This window comes from Lynx canadensis, chromosome D1, assembly GCF_007474595.2.
Source record: "Lynx canadensis isolate LIC74 chromosome D1, mLynCan4.pri.v2, whole genome shotgun sequence".
Classification (NCBI taxonomy): Eukaryota; Metazoa; Chordata; class Mammalia; order Carnivora; family Felidae; genus Lynx; species Lynx canadensis.
Window position 1 is genome coordinate 6692897 of NC_044312.2, and position 16722 is coordinate 6709618.

At 41.7% G+C, this 16722-nt stretch overlaps 2 protein-coding genes across 12 annotated transcripts in view; one reads left to right on the forward strand and one right to left on the reverse strand.

Annotated features, from left to right (window-relative positions):
* Window positions 1–7124, reverse strand: part of LOC115524555 (protein NPAT) — a 53452-nt gene extending 46328 nt beyond the window's left edge. Inside the window, exon 1 of one of the 2 annotated variants that reach the window (XM_030330921.2) lies at window positions 6932–7124. In XM_030330921.2, coding sequence (XP_030186781.1) covers window positions 6932–6968 — 37 coding nt within the window. In that variant the 5' untranslated portion in view covers window positions 6969–7124. The remainder of the gene's footprint in view (window positions 1–6931) is intronic. The other variant, XM_030330922.1, reaches the window with a different exon arrangement.
* A 136-nt stretch (window positions 7125–7260) lies between these two features.
* ATM (ATM serine/threonine kinase) overlaps window positions 7261–16722 on the forward strand; it is a 132945-nt gene continuing 123483 nt past the window's right edge. For 2 of the 10 annotated variants that reach the window (XM_030331223.1, XM_030331232.1), the window contains exons 1-6: window positions 7264–7602; window positions 7905–8088; window positions 9578–9687; window positions 13637–13732; window positions 13815–13927; window positions 15526–15671. In XM_030331223.1, coding sequence (XP_030187083.1) covers window positions 13661–13732; window positions 13815–13927; window positions 15526–15671 — 331 coding nt within the window. In that variant the 5' untranslated portion in view covers window positions 7264–7602; window positions 7905–8088; window positions 9578–9687; window positions 13637–13660. Of the gene's footprint in view, window positions 7603–7904; window positions 8089–8137; window positions 9688–13636; window positions 13733–13814; window positions 13928–15525; window positions 15672–16722 lie in introns of those variants that run through there. The other 8 variants (XM_030331235.1, XM_030331234.1, XM_030331233.1 and 5 more) reach the window with 8 other exon arrangements.

The following is a 16722-nucleotide window of genomic DNA, read 5'->3' on the forward strand; positions in this document are numbered from 1 at the left end:
ATCATCAGTTTACCAGAGAGGGACAAGAGACTTTTCACCATCCTCCACATGACCCATTTTCTCATGTGTAGGGCTGATTTTGTGCTTGTACAGACAATTTATGCCTTTCCTCAACTCTTATAATTCGAGTTACTAGTCATGACCATAGGATTAACAGTTTATATTGAAAGTGTTCCCAGGGATTCGGTTAGTTCCTTTGGCTTCTACTCAAATTTAACAGAGATTATTAGAATTAGTATTTGCGATTTCACCCAGCTTCAAATATTTTACAGATGCTTAACTCTTAGATCCTTTTATCATTCCAACAGATTTAAACTCCGAGATAAATATTCGTTTGGGAGCTTTTATTTTGTTTTGATAGAAAAACTACCAGAGGAATGTGATTTGAAACTGACTTCTAAATGAGATACTCTCTAGCAATCCAAATATCTGACATGGTCATTATTCCACTGCAAAGCACAGTTTACCCCAGGGAATGTGCTCTCAGAGAAAATTAAAATGTAGCTGCCCACATCAAAGCCCATTAAGTCATGGGGTGGCCCTTCAGTAAGTGAGCTTCATTCTGCTGCTAGGCTGCAGGGCACTAGGAACCCTCCCAGAGACATTGACGAGAGCCTCTTGCCTGCAGATTTCTTTATCCAGGAATCACAGAATTTAGACCTGAGATGGACCTTGGGCTTCCTCAATCTGAAGAAGAAGAAACTGGGCACAGACGACATTAAATGGTTTTTCCAAGATCTGTATCAGGTTACATAAAGAGTTAGGAAAAAACCCAAATACCCACAGCATCCTAAAATCCCAGATTCTGAGTGGTCCTGAAGGTGGGGTCAATTATTCTAGACTGATGTGATTTGGACAGTGGAATCAGAATACCATCTGGGTTGATGACTGCTTCAGATGAAGTAAAAGGATTCTCCAGGGGCACCTGGCTGGCTCCGCCAGCGGAATATACGATCCTTGATCTTGTGTTGTTGAGTGACATGTTGGGTGTAGAGATTACTTAAAAATAAAATCTTAAGAAAAAAACACACCAATTCTTTAAAAACAAAACAAAAACCATGCCCAACTTTGGGCGATCCAGATTGGACACTTTAGATTAGACTTGATGTATTTTGCTTTACTTTTGTCTTTAGACTTCCAAAACAATGTGGTAATTGTATTAAGTGCCTACTTCACAGTTTTGACTACTTCAAAGCTTACACATACATATATATACACACACATACATATACACACGCACATACATATATATATATATATATATAAAACCAGTTATTTGCTTACTAAAAGCTTACTTATCATCATTAAGTACTAGATCGTGACCAATTCTATTAGAATAAGAGAAGTTGGGAACGCAAGCTGGTGCAGCCACTCTGGAAAACAGTATGGAGGTTCCTCAAAAAACTAAAAATACAACTACCCTATGACCCAGCAGTTGCACTACTAGGCATTTATCCAAGGGATACAGGTGTGCTCTTTTGAAGGGACATGTGCACCCCCAAGTTTATAGCAGCACTATCAACAATAGCCAAAGTATGGAAAGAGCCCAAATGACCATCGATGGATGAATGGATAAGGAAGATGTGGTATATATATATGTGTATATATATATACACACATTGGAGTATTACTCGGCAATCAAAAAGAATGAAATCTTGCCATTTGCAACTACGTGGATGGAACTGGAGGGTATTATGCTAAGTGAAATTAAGTCAGAGAAAGACAAAAATCATATGACTTCACTCATATGAGGACTTAAAGAGACAAAACAGATGAGCATAAGGGAAGGAAAACAAAAATATAAAAACAGGGAGGGGGACAAAGCATGAGAGACTCATAAAAATGGAGAACAAACAGAGGGTTACTGGAGGGATTATGGGAGGAGGGGATGAGCTAAATGGGTAAGGGGCACTGAGAAACCTACTCCTGAAATCATTGTTGCACCAGACGCTAATTTGGATGTAAATTAAAAAAATTAAATAAAACAAAAACTCACAGAACTGAGAATGAGTGATTTCCACTGTATGTAAAATTTTCATTTAGGGGCGCGTGGGTGGCTCAGTCGGTTAAACGTCCGACTTCAGCTCAGGTCACGATCTCGCGGTCCGTGAGTTCGAGCCCCGAGTCGGGCTCTGGGCTGATGGCTCAGAGCCAGGTGCCTGCTTCCCATTCTGTGTCTCCCTCTCTCTCTGCCCCTCCCCCGTTCATGCTCTGTCTCTCTCTGTCTCAAAAATAAATAAAACGTTAAAAAAAAATTAAAAAATTTTCATTTAATAAAAAATTGTAAAAAAAAAAATAATAGTGGAAGTTTTAGGTATAAATTATTCCAAATGTCAAAATTTACAATGAAAATACAAAATAGGGGTCAAAGATCTTATTATAATACATATAATTACTCTTTAATTAACATTAGTGATTATTTTTTACTTCTAAAGACAGCTTTTATGTAAACTTATTTTCAAAGATGTACAAAAGGTAAGAAAGCATGCCTGAGTTTCCTTTTTTCTTAATACTGTCTTCAGCCTGCTTTTTAGTGGAGGGAGTAATGAGTAACAAAACAGACCAAAGGGGAAATATAACTAGAAAAGAGAAGGAAAGAAAAAATCCTAATTATACCTAGAGTATTAAAATTTTAGACTCATGGCAAGAGTCGATCTTCTTTCATTCTATTTATGGAGAAAGAAAGAGAGGTGCCTCATGAAGAAAGCAAGAGATCTCAAAACCCCTGACCTGAAAATAACTCCTTCACATTTTTTTTATAAACTGTTTTATTTCTGACAGGGAGAGACAGAATACAAGCAGGGGAGGGGCAGAGAGGGAAACACAGAATCTAAAGCAGGCTCCTGGCTCTGAGCTGTCAGACAGAGCCCGTCACAGGGCTCGAATTCACCAACCATGAGATCGTGACCTGAGCCCAACCTGAGCTTAATTGACTGAACCACCCAGGTGCCCCAATCTCCGACATATAATACTTTTCCAGAAATTATCCAATTATTTAATGATTAATGATATTTTAAATATGTAAGTGATTCTGGGGCGCCTGGGTGGCTCAGTCGGTTGAGCATCCGACTTCAGCTCAGGTCATGATCTTACGGTCCGTGGGTTCAGGCCCCGCATTGGGCTCTGTGCTGACAGCTCAGAGCCTGGAGCCTGCTTCAGATTCTGTGCCTCCCTCTCTCTCTGCCCCTCCCCGACTCACACGCTCTCTTTCTCTGCCTCTCAAAAATAAAGAAAACTAATAAAAAAATATTAAAAAAAAAAAGTGATTCTTGGGAAGACTTAACTTACTAATGTAACTAGATTCACAAATAACAAAAGTTTCTGTCTATAAAGAAGTTATCTAAAAGGACCCAAAAGATACATATGCAAGTAACTGTAATACAAAGAAAAGGTAGTAACACAATAGGAGTTACTTCCTGAGGGGATGGGGCTAGAGAAAGTATTACTAGACTTGGGGAAAATTATGACTATCACAAAGAAGATGCTGAGTCTCAAAGGACGGTTGGGGAATCCCCAACAAAGCTGATGAAAAGCATGTATGGAGAACATGCCCAATTTGGAGGAAGCACAACGTATATGAAAGAGAACAGCTGGAGATACAACTGAAAAGACAGAATGAGTAAGGATCATAAAAAGCTGTAAATGTCAGCAATGACGTATTATTATGAATAAATAATATGAATAAACACAATCTGAATAAAAACAGAAAACATGGGGAAATGACATCAGTAGGCAAAAAGGACTGTTATGATCACAGTTGCACGTTTGTAAATATTTATCAAGTATTTATAATGTCTTAGCTATATACAGGTGAATAGGATCAGTGGCTCTTGACCTTCCAGGAGTGTCAATTCTGGTTCTGTTTGCTTTCAATCTCTTCTTCCTCTTTCTCTGCTGCGAAAGATAGGAAACCTGACCCCACGCAATGTTTCCTAGGCTCCAGGTCAGCTGGCTTCTAGCTGCATCCAAACAATGCGAAGCACTGGTGGGGGACTGGAGGGCAACTGGAAGAAGCCATATTGTTTTCTCTCACTTCTTCTTTACCTTGGCAGAATATCCTCTGTGACAACTGCTCCCTCACCAGACAAGTCTACTTTCCATCTTCCCCAGAGAGAACCCAGCCTCTGGATTGCTTCATCTCTCCTTGTCCTCCTGATTATCATAGTGGCTTCCTGCTGAGGCTACTCTGTGTCTGTTCACATAAGCTGCTTGTCTTCTTAGTTCTTCTATCACCAGTGTAACCAATTCTCTCATTAAATCCCTTCCCTTTAAATACTCACATTGGTTTTAAGTTTTCCTGAACGGATTCTGAATCATATAGAAAGGAACAAACCTATTGACAAATCCAAAAACAGTTCTGGATCCTATACCCATAAAAATGCCCAGCTGTACATAAATCTTTACAGACAGTTTTGGGGGGCTTCCAAGAACCCTTGAAGCTGGTCTTATTAATCTCTGATCAAAAATACCAAGGACAGAAAGGCAACTTTCAGTTTGGGAATATGAAAAACTACAGGTCGATGATGGTGATGGTTACAGAACAATGTAAATGTACTCAATGCCACAAAACCATACACTTAAAATGGCTCAAGTGTTGTATATATTTATATTATGTACATTTCACAAACATAAGTAAATACGGCATTAGATGGAACGTCAGGTGGGGTCTAGGAAAAGTATTTGGGGGGCAGGAGGGGCACATGCGTAAGGGTAAAAGAAAAAAAACACAACCCTAATTATGTGAACTCTAAAGGGAGAACTTGTCTATTCTTAGCATTTAGCACAGTGTCCGATACTAAGCAAAGATTTGCTTAAAGAACATTATGAATAAAAGGAACCAACAAAAAGGGAGCTGCTGAAAAAGGTGCTTTGTACTGAAAGAAGAATCATGAGGAAATAATGAAACTATTACTATTTTAGGCTTCTATGCTTTGTAATTATGGATCACCAGGTGCTAACATAACTTCAAGATACATAATACTAAGTGAGAAGAGTACGAATGGGTGTGGGTGGGGAGACTTTCTTTTCTTTTGTATTACACTACACTCTTTTGCCCAACTTTAAATTTTGGTAAGTGCATACGTTTTTCAACTTTTAGAATAGGAGGTGTAATGTGAATGCTTTAGGCAGACTTGTTCAATAGTAAATATCAATAGCAAGACTATTTAAGAAGCCATGAAAGAGGTCCAAAAGAAGGCATGGGGGGCGGGCATATTAAGTAGGATTGGCGGCAATTAAATTGGAATGTGAATGACAAAGAATTTTAGGAAAAGAAACAATTAATTTGGAGTTTTTATCCATTAAAAAAACTAGGAAGTCAAGCAGAGCAGATGGCTTGTGGAGAACACAAGTAGGTGTGAATTATTCCAGTTAGAAAATCATATTGCTTTCAGACCGGTTGTTTTTAGCTGGGGGGTGATTTTGCCCTCCAGGGAACATACTGGCAATATTTAGAGACATTTCTTAAATGTCATAAGTGGGTGGGGGTGGGACTGAGGTCTTACTGGCACCTATCCATACATGCCAGGTATCTAAACGTTTATCTCACAATGCACAGGACAGCTCCCCATAATAAATAATTATCTGGCGCCAAAAGTCAATAGCAAACAAGGTGAGAAACCCTGTTAAGGACTTCTATCGTTACATAAAATCCGGTGGATTAACCAAATTGCCAAAACTCAAAAATTCATAACAAAATGATACACCTTCAAGAAAAAACAAAGTATGTCAATATTATCTTCAACACTGTGAAAGTCTACTTTAGGTTATAAGGTTTACCATAAACCTCATAAATGTAACTAACAATTACAAGATAGCCAGCTTTTTCTCACAGATAGAGATGGAGGCTAACTACTGATAAGTTCTCATAAAGTGGACAAAACAGTAACCAAACATTAGCAAAAATACTAGTTTAAGCTTATGTCACTAGTTTCTCCAAAAACGGGCCGTTAGTCTCTCCTGTTTCCTGCAAAATGTGCTCATCAAAAGCCCCGTGCACGAAGGCCTGTTTTTCTGGGCACGGCTGAGTATTTAAAAAAGTAAGACTAATGGGATTTTCTAACAATAAGGTAACAATAGCAACTACTGTGGACACGACGGGAAATTTCATCACAGATGTTTACCATTTACTTTCAGGGGTGTCGCGTATGAGGTCTGCAAACCACTGGCTCGGGATCTGAGGGTTTGAGCTTCCCACAGTTCTGGTGCTCAGCAGCACGACCCTCTCCATTCTTTTGGGAACAAACAACAACAAAACCCGTTTCCCACAGAAACAATACGCCCTGACAACAGGCCCGCTGAACCGACCGTCCTCAAATGGAGGAAAACACTAACCATCAGAGCTAGAAAACGTTCAACTGGAAGGCATTTCCTCTGCGAAATTGCTCGCCCGTCCTGTTTTAGAACATGCAGCTGGCATTTCAGACCTCGGTGCCGGACCACTAACTGCGGGGAGGGAGGGTGAGGGATGGGGAGGCAAGATCACCCCCGTTCGCCCCACATTCGTAGTTCTAAGGGCGAGGGACGAATAGGGCGTCGGGAAGGTCTTTCTGCACGACCGGGTGGCTCAGGGACGTCCTCATTTTTCCTAATTAGAACGTGGGTCCGTCCATCTCGTCCACAAGGCTCCTTGCAGGGATCCCAACGAAGCTTGCAGGCCCGGCTCCCCCTCCGAATCCGGGCCTCAGGTGTTCCGCCCGGGCTTCTCCTGGGCCCTCCCCTCGCCACGCAGCCTCCGGGGAGCGCAGCATCCACACAAAGAGGCTTAAGCGGTCCGAGAGCCCGGCTGGGGGAGAACGGCCGCGGGTCAGAACTTGCAAACGCGGAGGCAAAGCCCCAGAGCCTCCCCGCCCCGGGAGAACCTCTGGCCCCAAAGGTCGTTCCGTCCTGCTCTGCCTGGCCCACTAACTGTCCCTCCCGCGCCTGCACTCACCCAGAACCAGCCGCGCAATGTCCGAAGGTAACAGCATGACCGAAGCCGCAGCAGGAACCGCAATAGGAGACGAGACTCAGGTGAAAGCCCACACACCGACAGCTCCTGCGCCGCATCTCCCGGTTCCAGTGGCGGCACCGAACCCGCGGCAATTTGGCCCGCCTCTTTCGCCCCACGTCCGCCAATCGCTTCCGCCGGAGAAAGAAAGGCGCCGAAATGAAACCCGCCTCCGTTCCCGTCGGAACTGTCGTCACTTCCGTCCTCGCGTTAGGAGGGGTGGGGCTGAAGGCGGCGAGGAGGTGGGATGAAGACGCCGGAGCCCAAGTCGGAGGGCGAGCGGGGAGCTCAAGTTCGCATGCCATTGGCGGACGACGCGCAGGCGCGTTCGCTCAGACGAGCCGAATGTTTTGAGGGGAGCGAGGGCAGGAGGCGGAGAGCGTGCGGGGGTCGTCGCGCATGGGCAGACCGTGCCCGCTTCTGGGTCACTCTGACTTCTTCCTCCGGAGACCCGGGCTGTGCGGGCACGCCGCGTTTGAACCGGAAGCGGGAATAGTGGGTGTCTACTCGGCTGGAGCCGCTCTGGACGCGGGGAAAGGCGAGTGGAGCGGGATTTAGGCTGCAGCCGCCGCCTCCGCTTTGGGAAATTGCACTCTGGCCGTTCGAGTGCAGCGGTAGGTGCGCGGCGAGCAGGCAGCGGCTTCTGCGTGGGGGTACTTGAGGGGCGTCCAAGCCATTCTGTGCCACCCCCATGATGGCCGGTCTACCCTGCTGCTCTCTAGAGGCGTATTATTCCGCGCTGCACTTTTCTCCCGCTCTCTCTGCGATCCCCTAGCGAACTTAGCGGAGTTAGTAGCCGGGACTCTTCTGCCAAATGCCGCGTTGAGCCCTCCTGCGCGTCCCGTTTCTCTGTCCCCGTATGGACCAGCTGTAACTAAATGACTTGACTAATCATGCCCCCCCTCTTCTTTATTAGATTTGATCTACGAGCATCTCTTGAGGTTTAAACTGGATTGGCGTGCGTTGGAGCGCGGAGTGTGGAATTACTTTTGCTGGAGCTGGAATTCTGGCTGACATCTGCAACCGCGCTGTACAGTCTCCCTTGTGATTATTCTGGCCTGTAGTGAGCACTCAAGAGCGTTCGCTGCTGTTCTAGCCGGGTACCGAGAAATTTTAGACTTTTTTTTTTTTTTTTTAAAGAGTGGCAGAGGGAGGGAGAGTGAGGATCCCAAGCCGGCTCCAAGCTCAGCGCTGGGCTGGATCGAACGACCCTGGGATCATGACCTAAAAAGAAATCGAGCGCCCCATGCTCAAAGGACCGAGCCGCTACCCGTGTGCCCCGCTGGGCACAGACAGTAAAAGGACCCTTAGAGCTCAGGGGGATAATCTGAGAGAGAACTGTGACGGCGGAGGAGCAAATGAGGTTGTGTGGTAAGACCTCCAATTGTTCAATTGCCCCCGGAGGGGTATGGTAGGTGCCTTGCAGACAAGGGGAAATGCATGTAAAGGCATAAAGTGTGGAAGGTTTCTGAAGCTCAAGAGTGAGGTCTGGCGTGGAATGAAAGATGTGGGCATTTTCAGCATGGTGAGGTCTTAGGGATGGATGAGACAACCCTGGGAGAGCATAGGTTGAGAAGCAAGGACACAAAGATCCTCTTGCAGGTGTGGGTGGAAGAAGAGCCAGCAAAAAAGATTAAGGAAACAAAGGGAATGATGATAATTGGTAGCAATGTTTGGGCATTTGCTGTGTTCCAGGCACTGTGTTAAACACGCACATGCACCCTTACAAAACCTTTGAAGTAGGCACCCTTACAATACCTTTGGTATTGTTTTTTATTTTATTGTTGACAGAACTGACGTTAGAGGAAATAGCTATGTTGCTCAGGCTTATACAGTTTGTAAATGGCAGGACGAGGATTTGAACCAGTATGATCTAAGTACAGAGCCCACACTATTACACCGGGAAAGAATGGCATGCCAAGGGCAGAATTGTATGCAGGAAGATGGGGTGTAGGTATCATTGTCAAATTCTGTAAAGGGACCAACTTGATGGAGATCTAAAAAGGGACATTGGATTTGCCATTTCAGAGGCTGTTGCTTAGGAAATGTGTATTGTTTAACTGCATGTTGGTAGTGGAATGTAGATAGTTCTGGATGAATGTATTAATCAGATTCTACCTGATCTGTTGACTCTCTTGCTGTAGCTGACTGCTTTGTAGTTATTTGGTTTTCTTTCACTTCCTCCAACATACCATGCACTTTTCCATTTTAAGACCTTTTGGTGATACTAGTCTCCACTCCACTGAAATGTTGGCCCTCTAGCTGTTTCATTGATTGGCACCCTTTCAGATCTTGGCTTTGTTGTAACCTCTGCAGGGATGTGTTCCCTGGCACCTTATCAAAAGTGATCTTCTCCATTGTTATTGTATATTGTGTTTCCTTTGAGTCATATATCAGTTTGGAATTATACATTTATTTTTCAGTGTACTCGTTTGTCGTCACTCTCCCTCACCACTTCTGACTCCACAAGGGTAGGATTTGTGTCTCTTACCCGTAACATAGTATCTCGAACACAGTAGTTGCTCAGTAAATGTTGCATGTATCAGTGATTGAACATTTCCTGATTGAACTGTTGTGTTTTCTTGAAAGTAATCCATTTTTGGGAAACGGAAGAGAGAAAAATAGAAAGAAACCAGCAGAAAAATCACAGCTTTAAAAAAGAAAATTTGAGGGCTACATCTTCCTGGAAGTGTCACGTGGTCAGTAAACGTGATTTTTTTTTTTACATTACAAACAACATATTTAGTATATCTAGAAATAAATGTGCCTACCTTTATGGTTCTTTGGCTATTGCTAAGGTGTTTTCATTGGTTACAATCCCAGTTTTGTTTTCCATATTGACTCCAAGAGGGTTTTAAGCTAAGAGTGAGTAAGAAGGGGGAAGAGTCCTAGATAAAATTGTGAGGAATGGAAATGAAAATAGCATGAACATGAAAATAATAGTTGTTTTCCTCGAGAAGTTTATGACCGAACAAATAAGACTGTCAAGTAAATAACATCCTGTAATCCACAGCAGTGTAGAGGAGGTTGTACTAGGGATAAAAGAGTCAGAACAACCAATGAATAAAAATGAAGAAGTGACTTAGACTTTTCTACCAGTGAAATAGGTAGGCTCATTAGGTAGTGTGCCTTCACTGGATGTTAAAAGAGTGTTGAAATAATTTTGTAGGAGAGATTTCTTTGTACGAAGATTGGACGTGTTCTCTCAGTTCCGGTTTTAAGATCCTGTGAGTGAAATAGCAGCAGGGAAACATACTTGATCTTTAAAGAATGAGTAGAATTTATGTGAATGCATGGGTAAAGGACACCCCCCCCTTGCCTCTTGAGATAGGTAATACACAAAAAAAGGTACATATTTTCTTTGTAAATATTTATAGTCTAACAAAAACGAAGCTTCTTTGTAAAGTGACTCAAAATTAATGACACGAAATGCTTTTCTTATATGAGTTCTTTTAAAGGTCATCAGAGGTTGGCTTGATTATGTTCAAAAACCTAAGAGGAGAGCTATAGCAATGGCATTCAAGCCCAGTAAGATGTAGTTGATTTTTGACTTTTGCAAGGGATATCTCTGTAGTATTTTTTTTTTTTTAATTTTTAACATTTATTTATTTTTGAGAGACAGAGACAGAGCATGAGCAGGGGAGGGGCAGAAAGAGAGGGAGACACAGAATCCAAATCAAGCTCCAGGCTCTGAGCTGTCAGCACAGCTAAGCATCTGACTTCAGCTCAGGTCATGATCTCACTGTCTGTGAGTTCAAGCCCCACATCAGGCTCTGTGCTGACAGCTCAGAGCCTGGAGCCTACTTGAGATTATGTGTCTCCCTCTCTCTCTGCCCCAACCCCACTCATGCTCTGTCTCTCTCTCAAAAATAAATAAATGTTAAAAACAATTTTTTTTTAAATGAGAACCATCAAGCCAGTTGAGACTTAAGTGCTAGGCAAGGTTTGCCAGCTCTTATAACCTCCTAGCTATCAATTCCAGAGCACAGCAAATTAAACTTTTGGCTCAACAAATGACACATTGCTACATATAAGAAAGGGTGCTGCGGTTAAAGTGCTAAATCCTTGGGTGCCCTTTTCCTTGTTCTTGACCTGTCTGTCTTCTATTTATCTTTTACGTTTTAATAGAAATATCATATACATGGAAAATCCGATAGACTCCACCAAAAGTCTGCTAAAACTGATACATGAATTTAGCAAAGTTGCAGGATACAGAGTCAATGTACAGAAATCAGTTGCATTCTTATACTCTAATAATGAAGCAACAGAAAGACAAATAAAGAAACTGATCCCATTCACAATTGCACCAAGAAGCATATAATACCTAGGGATAAATCTAACCAAAGATGTAAAAGATCTGTATGCTGAAAACTATAGAACGCTTATGAAGGAAATTGAAGAAGATATAAAGAAATGGAAAAACATCCCGTGCTCATGGATTGGAAGAATAAATATTGTCAAAATGTCAATACTACCCAAAGCTATCTACACATTCAATGCAATCCCAATCAAAATGGCACCAGCATTCTTCTCGAAACTAGAACAAGCAATCCTAAAAGTCATATAGAACCACAAAAGGCCCCGAATAGCCAAAATAATTTTGAAGAAGAAGACCAAAGCAGGAGGCATCACAATCCCAGACTTTAGCCTCTACTACAAAGCTTTAATCAGCAAGACAGCATAGTATTGGCACAAAAACAGACACACAGACCAATGGAATAGAATAGAAACCCCAGAACTAGACCCACAAACGTATGGCACAAAAACAGACACACAGACCAATGGAATAGAATAGAAACCCCAGAACTAGACCCACAAACGTATGGCCAACTCATCTTTGACAAAGCAGGAAGGAACATCCAATGGAAAAAAGACAGTCTCTTTAACAAATGGTGCTGGGAGAACTGGACAGCAACAGGCAGAAGATTGAAACTAGACCGCTTTCTCACACCATTCACAAAAATAAACTCAAAATGGTTAAAGGACCTGAATGTGAGACAGGAAACCATCCAAACCCTAGAGGAAAAAGCAGGAAAAGACCTCTCTGACCTCAGCCATAGCAATTTCTTACTCGACACATCCCCAAAGGCAAGGGAATTAAAAGCAAAAATGAACTACTGGGACCTTATGAAGATAAAAAGCTTCTGCACAGCAAAGGAAACAACCAACAAAACGAAAAGGCAACCAACGGAATGGGAAAAGATATTTGCAAATGACATATCGGACAAAGGGCTAGTATCCAAAATCTATAAAGAGCTCACCAAACTCCACACCCGAAAAACAAATAACCCAGTGAAGAGATGGGCAGAAAACATGAGTAGACACTTCTTTAAAGAAGACATCCGGATTGCCAGCAGGCACATGAAAAGATACTCAACGTCGCTCCTCATCAGGGAAATACAAATCAAAACCACACTCAGATATCACCTCACGCCAGTCAGAGTGGCCAAAATGAACAAATCAGGAGACTCTAGATGCTGGCGAGGATGTGGAGAAACGGGAACCGTCTTGCACTGTTGGTGGGAATGCAAATTGGTGCAGCCACTCTGGAAAACAGTGTGGAGGTTCCTCAAAAAATTAAAAATAGACCTACCCTATGACCCAGCAATAGCACTGCTAGGAATTTACCCAAGGGGTGCAGGAGTACTGATGCATAGAGGCACTTGTACCCCAATGTTTATAGCAGCACTCTCAACAATAGCCAAATTATGGAAAGAGCCTAAATGTCCATCAACTGGTGAATGGATAAAGAAATTGTGGTTTATATACACAATGGAGTACTACGTGGCAATGAGAAAGAATGAAATATGGCCCTTTGTAGCAACGTGGATGGAACTGGAGAGTGTGATGTTAAGTGAAATAAGCCATACAGAGAAAGACAGATACCATATGTTTTCACTCTTATGTGGATCCGAGAAACTTAACAAACCCATGGGGGAGGGGAAGGAAGAAAAAAAAAAAAAGAGGTTAGAGTGGGAGAGAGCCAAAGCATAAGAGACTGTTAAAAACAACAAACTGAGGGTTGATGGGGGGTGGGAGGGAGGGGAGGGTGGGTGATGGGTATTGAGGAGGGCACCTTTTGGGATGAGCACTGGGTGTTGTATGGAAACCAATTTGACAATAAATTTCATATATTGAAAAAAAAAATAGAAGTATCATGTCTCCTAGAAAAGGTCTCAGGACGCCTGGGTAGCTCACTTGGCTAAGTGTCTGACTTCAGCTCAGGTCATGATCTCACAGTTCCTGAGTTCGAGCCCCATGTTGGCTTCTGTGCTGACAGCTCAGATCCTGAATCCTGCTTCGGATTCTATGTCTCCCTCTCTCTGCCCCTCCCCTGCTCACGCTCTGTCTCTGTCTCTCAAACATAAACAAAATCATTAACAAAAAAATTAAAAAAAAAAAAAGAAAAGTTCTCAGAACAATAAATTACATGTTTTCTATTTTTATCCCACTGCTGCACACAAATTTACATGTTTGAAGCTTTGTTTTGATATATTTTAAGAAAATCTTACTTGAACATGGAAATATTAAGAAAAACCACTGTATGTTTGAGCACATTATTCTCTAGTTGTATAGTTTGACCTGCCTATGTATTAATACCACAATCCGAAGGTCTAAAGTAATTTTGCATGTACGTATTTTTTACAGTGACGTTTTCTGAAATTCTGAACCATGAGTCTAGCACTTAACGATCTGCTTATTTGCTGTCGTCAATTGGAACACGATAGAGCTACAGAACGAAGGGTAGTAAATTCCTGAAATTTTATCTTTCCTTGTAGCAGGTGTGTGATTGGCAACCCATTACCATGTTCTTCTTCATTTTCAGAAAGAAGTTGAGAAATTTAAGCGCCTTATCCGGGATCCTGAAACCGTTCAACATTTAGATCGACATTCAGATTCCAAACAAGGGAAATACTTGAATTGGGATGCTGTTTTTAGGTATTCCATTCTAATTTCATTTTAGCGTCTTTAGTTTTTGCTTTCATTTTTATTTGTTGTGATATTTTTGTGTATGTAGGTGTTACTTTGCTCCCTATATAGAGTTGTGCTTTGTATATAAAATTGGTGCTTAATATTCATCTGAAACATAAGTTTTAAAGGATGTTCATGTAGAAAAAGTTACATTTTTTAAGTCATTTGATCAAGCCCGACGCAGGGCTCGAACTCACGGACCGCAAGATCGTGACCTGGCTGAAGTCGGACGCTTTAACCGACTGCGCCACCCAGGCGCCCCTAAAGCTTGTTTATTTATTTTGAGAGAAAGAGAGAGAGCATGCAGGAGAGTGAGGAACAGAGAGAAAAGGAGAGGGAGAGAATTCCAGGCAGGCTTTGCGCTGTCAGTGCTTGTGGAGTTTGACACCAGGCTTGAACCCACGAACTGTGAGATCATGACCTGAGCTGAAACCAAGGGCCGGATGTTCAGCTGACTGAGTCCCATCCGCACCCCTGTTATTTTTACATCTATATTGTTCTAAGTAACTGCCATATGTTAAATTTTAACAATAACAAACAAAATTCAGGATTCAGGCATTGGAAAGACAGAATTGATTAGTGGACTGGAGTGGCAGACAGAATTGATGCTTTTTTACATTAAAATATAATTTTTAACTGTGAAGTCTGTAACTAGAAATAGATCGTAAGACTTAGGGCACATGAGTGAAATATTTTAAATTAATAGAGAATACTGGGAAACATGAAACAACATTTTCAGTCAAGGAAGTTGTTAGTATTTAGAAAGAACACTTTTATTTTTACTGCGTATTTGGTACTGGAATGACTTACAGATTTCAGTGCAGATAACATGAAAAATGCGTACTTGTCTTCCTCTGGTTAGTTTATTTCAAATACCACAACTATAGTTATTATCTAAAGATGACTTTTGCGTAAACTGTTCAGATAGGTCAGAGATGCACTTGGCACTTTCAGCTAATCATGAATATTTTCTAGGCCGCCTTTATTCCAAAGGTAGAGGTGTTACCAACTGCTTAGGAAAGGTGTGGGTTGTACAGAATAACAGGCAATAAAGAATCAAGAGCCCTAAAACCATTGTAAGCTTTTAATAATAAGGTGAGAAAGCAAGCAGGAAAGCAACAAAATCACGGAGGCTCCAGATCCAGACCAGACTTTAAGCGGGTGTGGTGGGGCTTAGGCCTTGAAAGAGAAAGTTGTTTTATTTAGCTGGTACATTGATGGCACATTGTGGCTTGTTCTCTGTATAATGGCATAAGGACTTTTTAGAATTGTTGCAATAATTTTTTTTTTTTAATGTTTATTTTTGAGAGAGACAGTGTGAGTGGCGGGGGGGGGGGGGTGGGGGGCATGCGCAGAGAGAGTTGGAGACATAGAATCCGAAGCGGGCTCCAGGCTCTGAGCTGTCAGCACAGAGCCCGATGTGGGGCTCAAATTCACGAGCTATGAGATCATGACCCAAGCCGCAGTCAGCTGTCCAACCAACTTAGCCACCCAGGCGCCCTGAACTGTTGTAATAATTTAAGCATTTAATGAGTTTTCTGAAATTCTACTTTGTTTTCTTGAAGATTTTTACAGAAATATGTTCAAAAAGAAACAGAATGTCTGAGAACAGCAAAAGCAGGTGTATCGGCCTCAACACAAGCCACCAGGCAGAAAAAGATGCAAGAAATTAGTAGTCTGGTCAAATACTTCATCAAATGTGCAAATAAAAGTAAGTGCTGTTGTTAGTTGTAACGAGCTGGTTTATTAAGAGTTACTGTTGCCTGAATCTGGTTGTAATGTGTTGAGGTAATAGTTGATGCTAACTCTAATCTCTAGTACATATCATGGTTTTTAATACTATAGATTTAACTATTTGGATGAATTTATGCAAGCATGGAATGGTAGTGCCTGGATTCAAAGATTAAAAATTACTATTCCAGCTGCCCGTTCTTCTTCTTGGACCCCCTCTATTTGTTCTTAGCACTTAGGTGGCCTTAAAGATGAACATAACCTTTTGAGGCTTTTTTTTTTTTTTTTTTTTTGCTATCTTTGAATAGCTTTAATAGTAGTAAAAACTTGTCTCTCTTTGTTATTTATTGCTTCTGCCTTCTCAGGTAATAAAGACAGATCCCAATAAATTTTTTCAAAATGGTATCCTTTGAGGTATTTGAAGTTAGCCATGACATTTTCTCTGAGGCTTTTTCTCTAAGCTAAACAGATAAACTTCCTTCAGCTCGTATGACCTAGTATTTGTGTCAGTCTCTTCTGAATTTTCTTCAATTTAATTCTCTCTCAAAATGTGGGACTCAATTATAGGTATGTTCTGATTGGTACAGAGCAGTGCAGGACTCGTATATCTTTTATTCTATACTTGTAACTCATTTTGAGATCACAGTGGCTTTCTTGGCCGTCAAAACCCACCCTCGTAACTATAACTGTGCCTTCTATTGACTACAAAAGAAAATAACTGTGATTTTTTTGCTTCTTTTGAGCCACATATTTCCATTTTGAACTGATGCGGTGAATGCTTTAAAGAGTTCATATTTTTGAATCAAAACACAGGATCCTTGTAGGCTCATGTAAAGAAACGGGCTTCATACAATCCTGAAAACTAGAAGCAGAAATGTTTGTGTACAGACTCTTGGGCTTAAACTCTGTTCACTCTTCAAAGATGTGGCTTTGTTGGGAATGCAAGCTGGTGCAGCCACTCTGGAAAACAGAATGGAGGTTCCTTAAAAAACTAAAAATAGAACTACCCTACGACCCAGCAGTTGCACTAC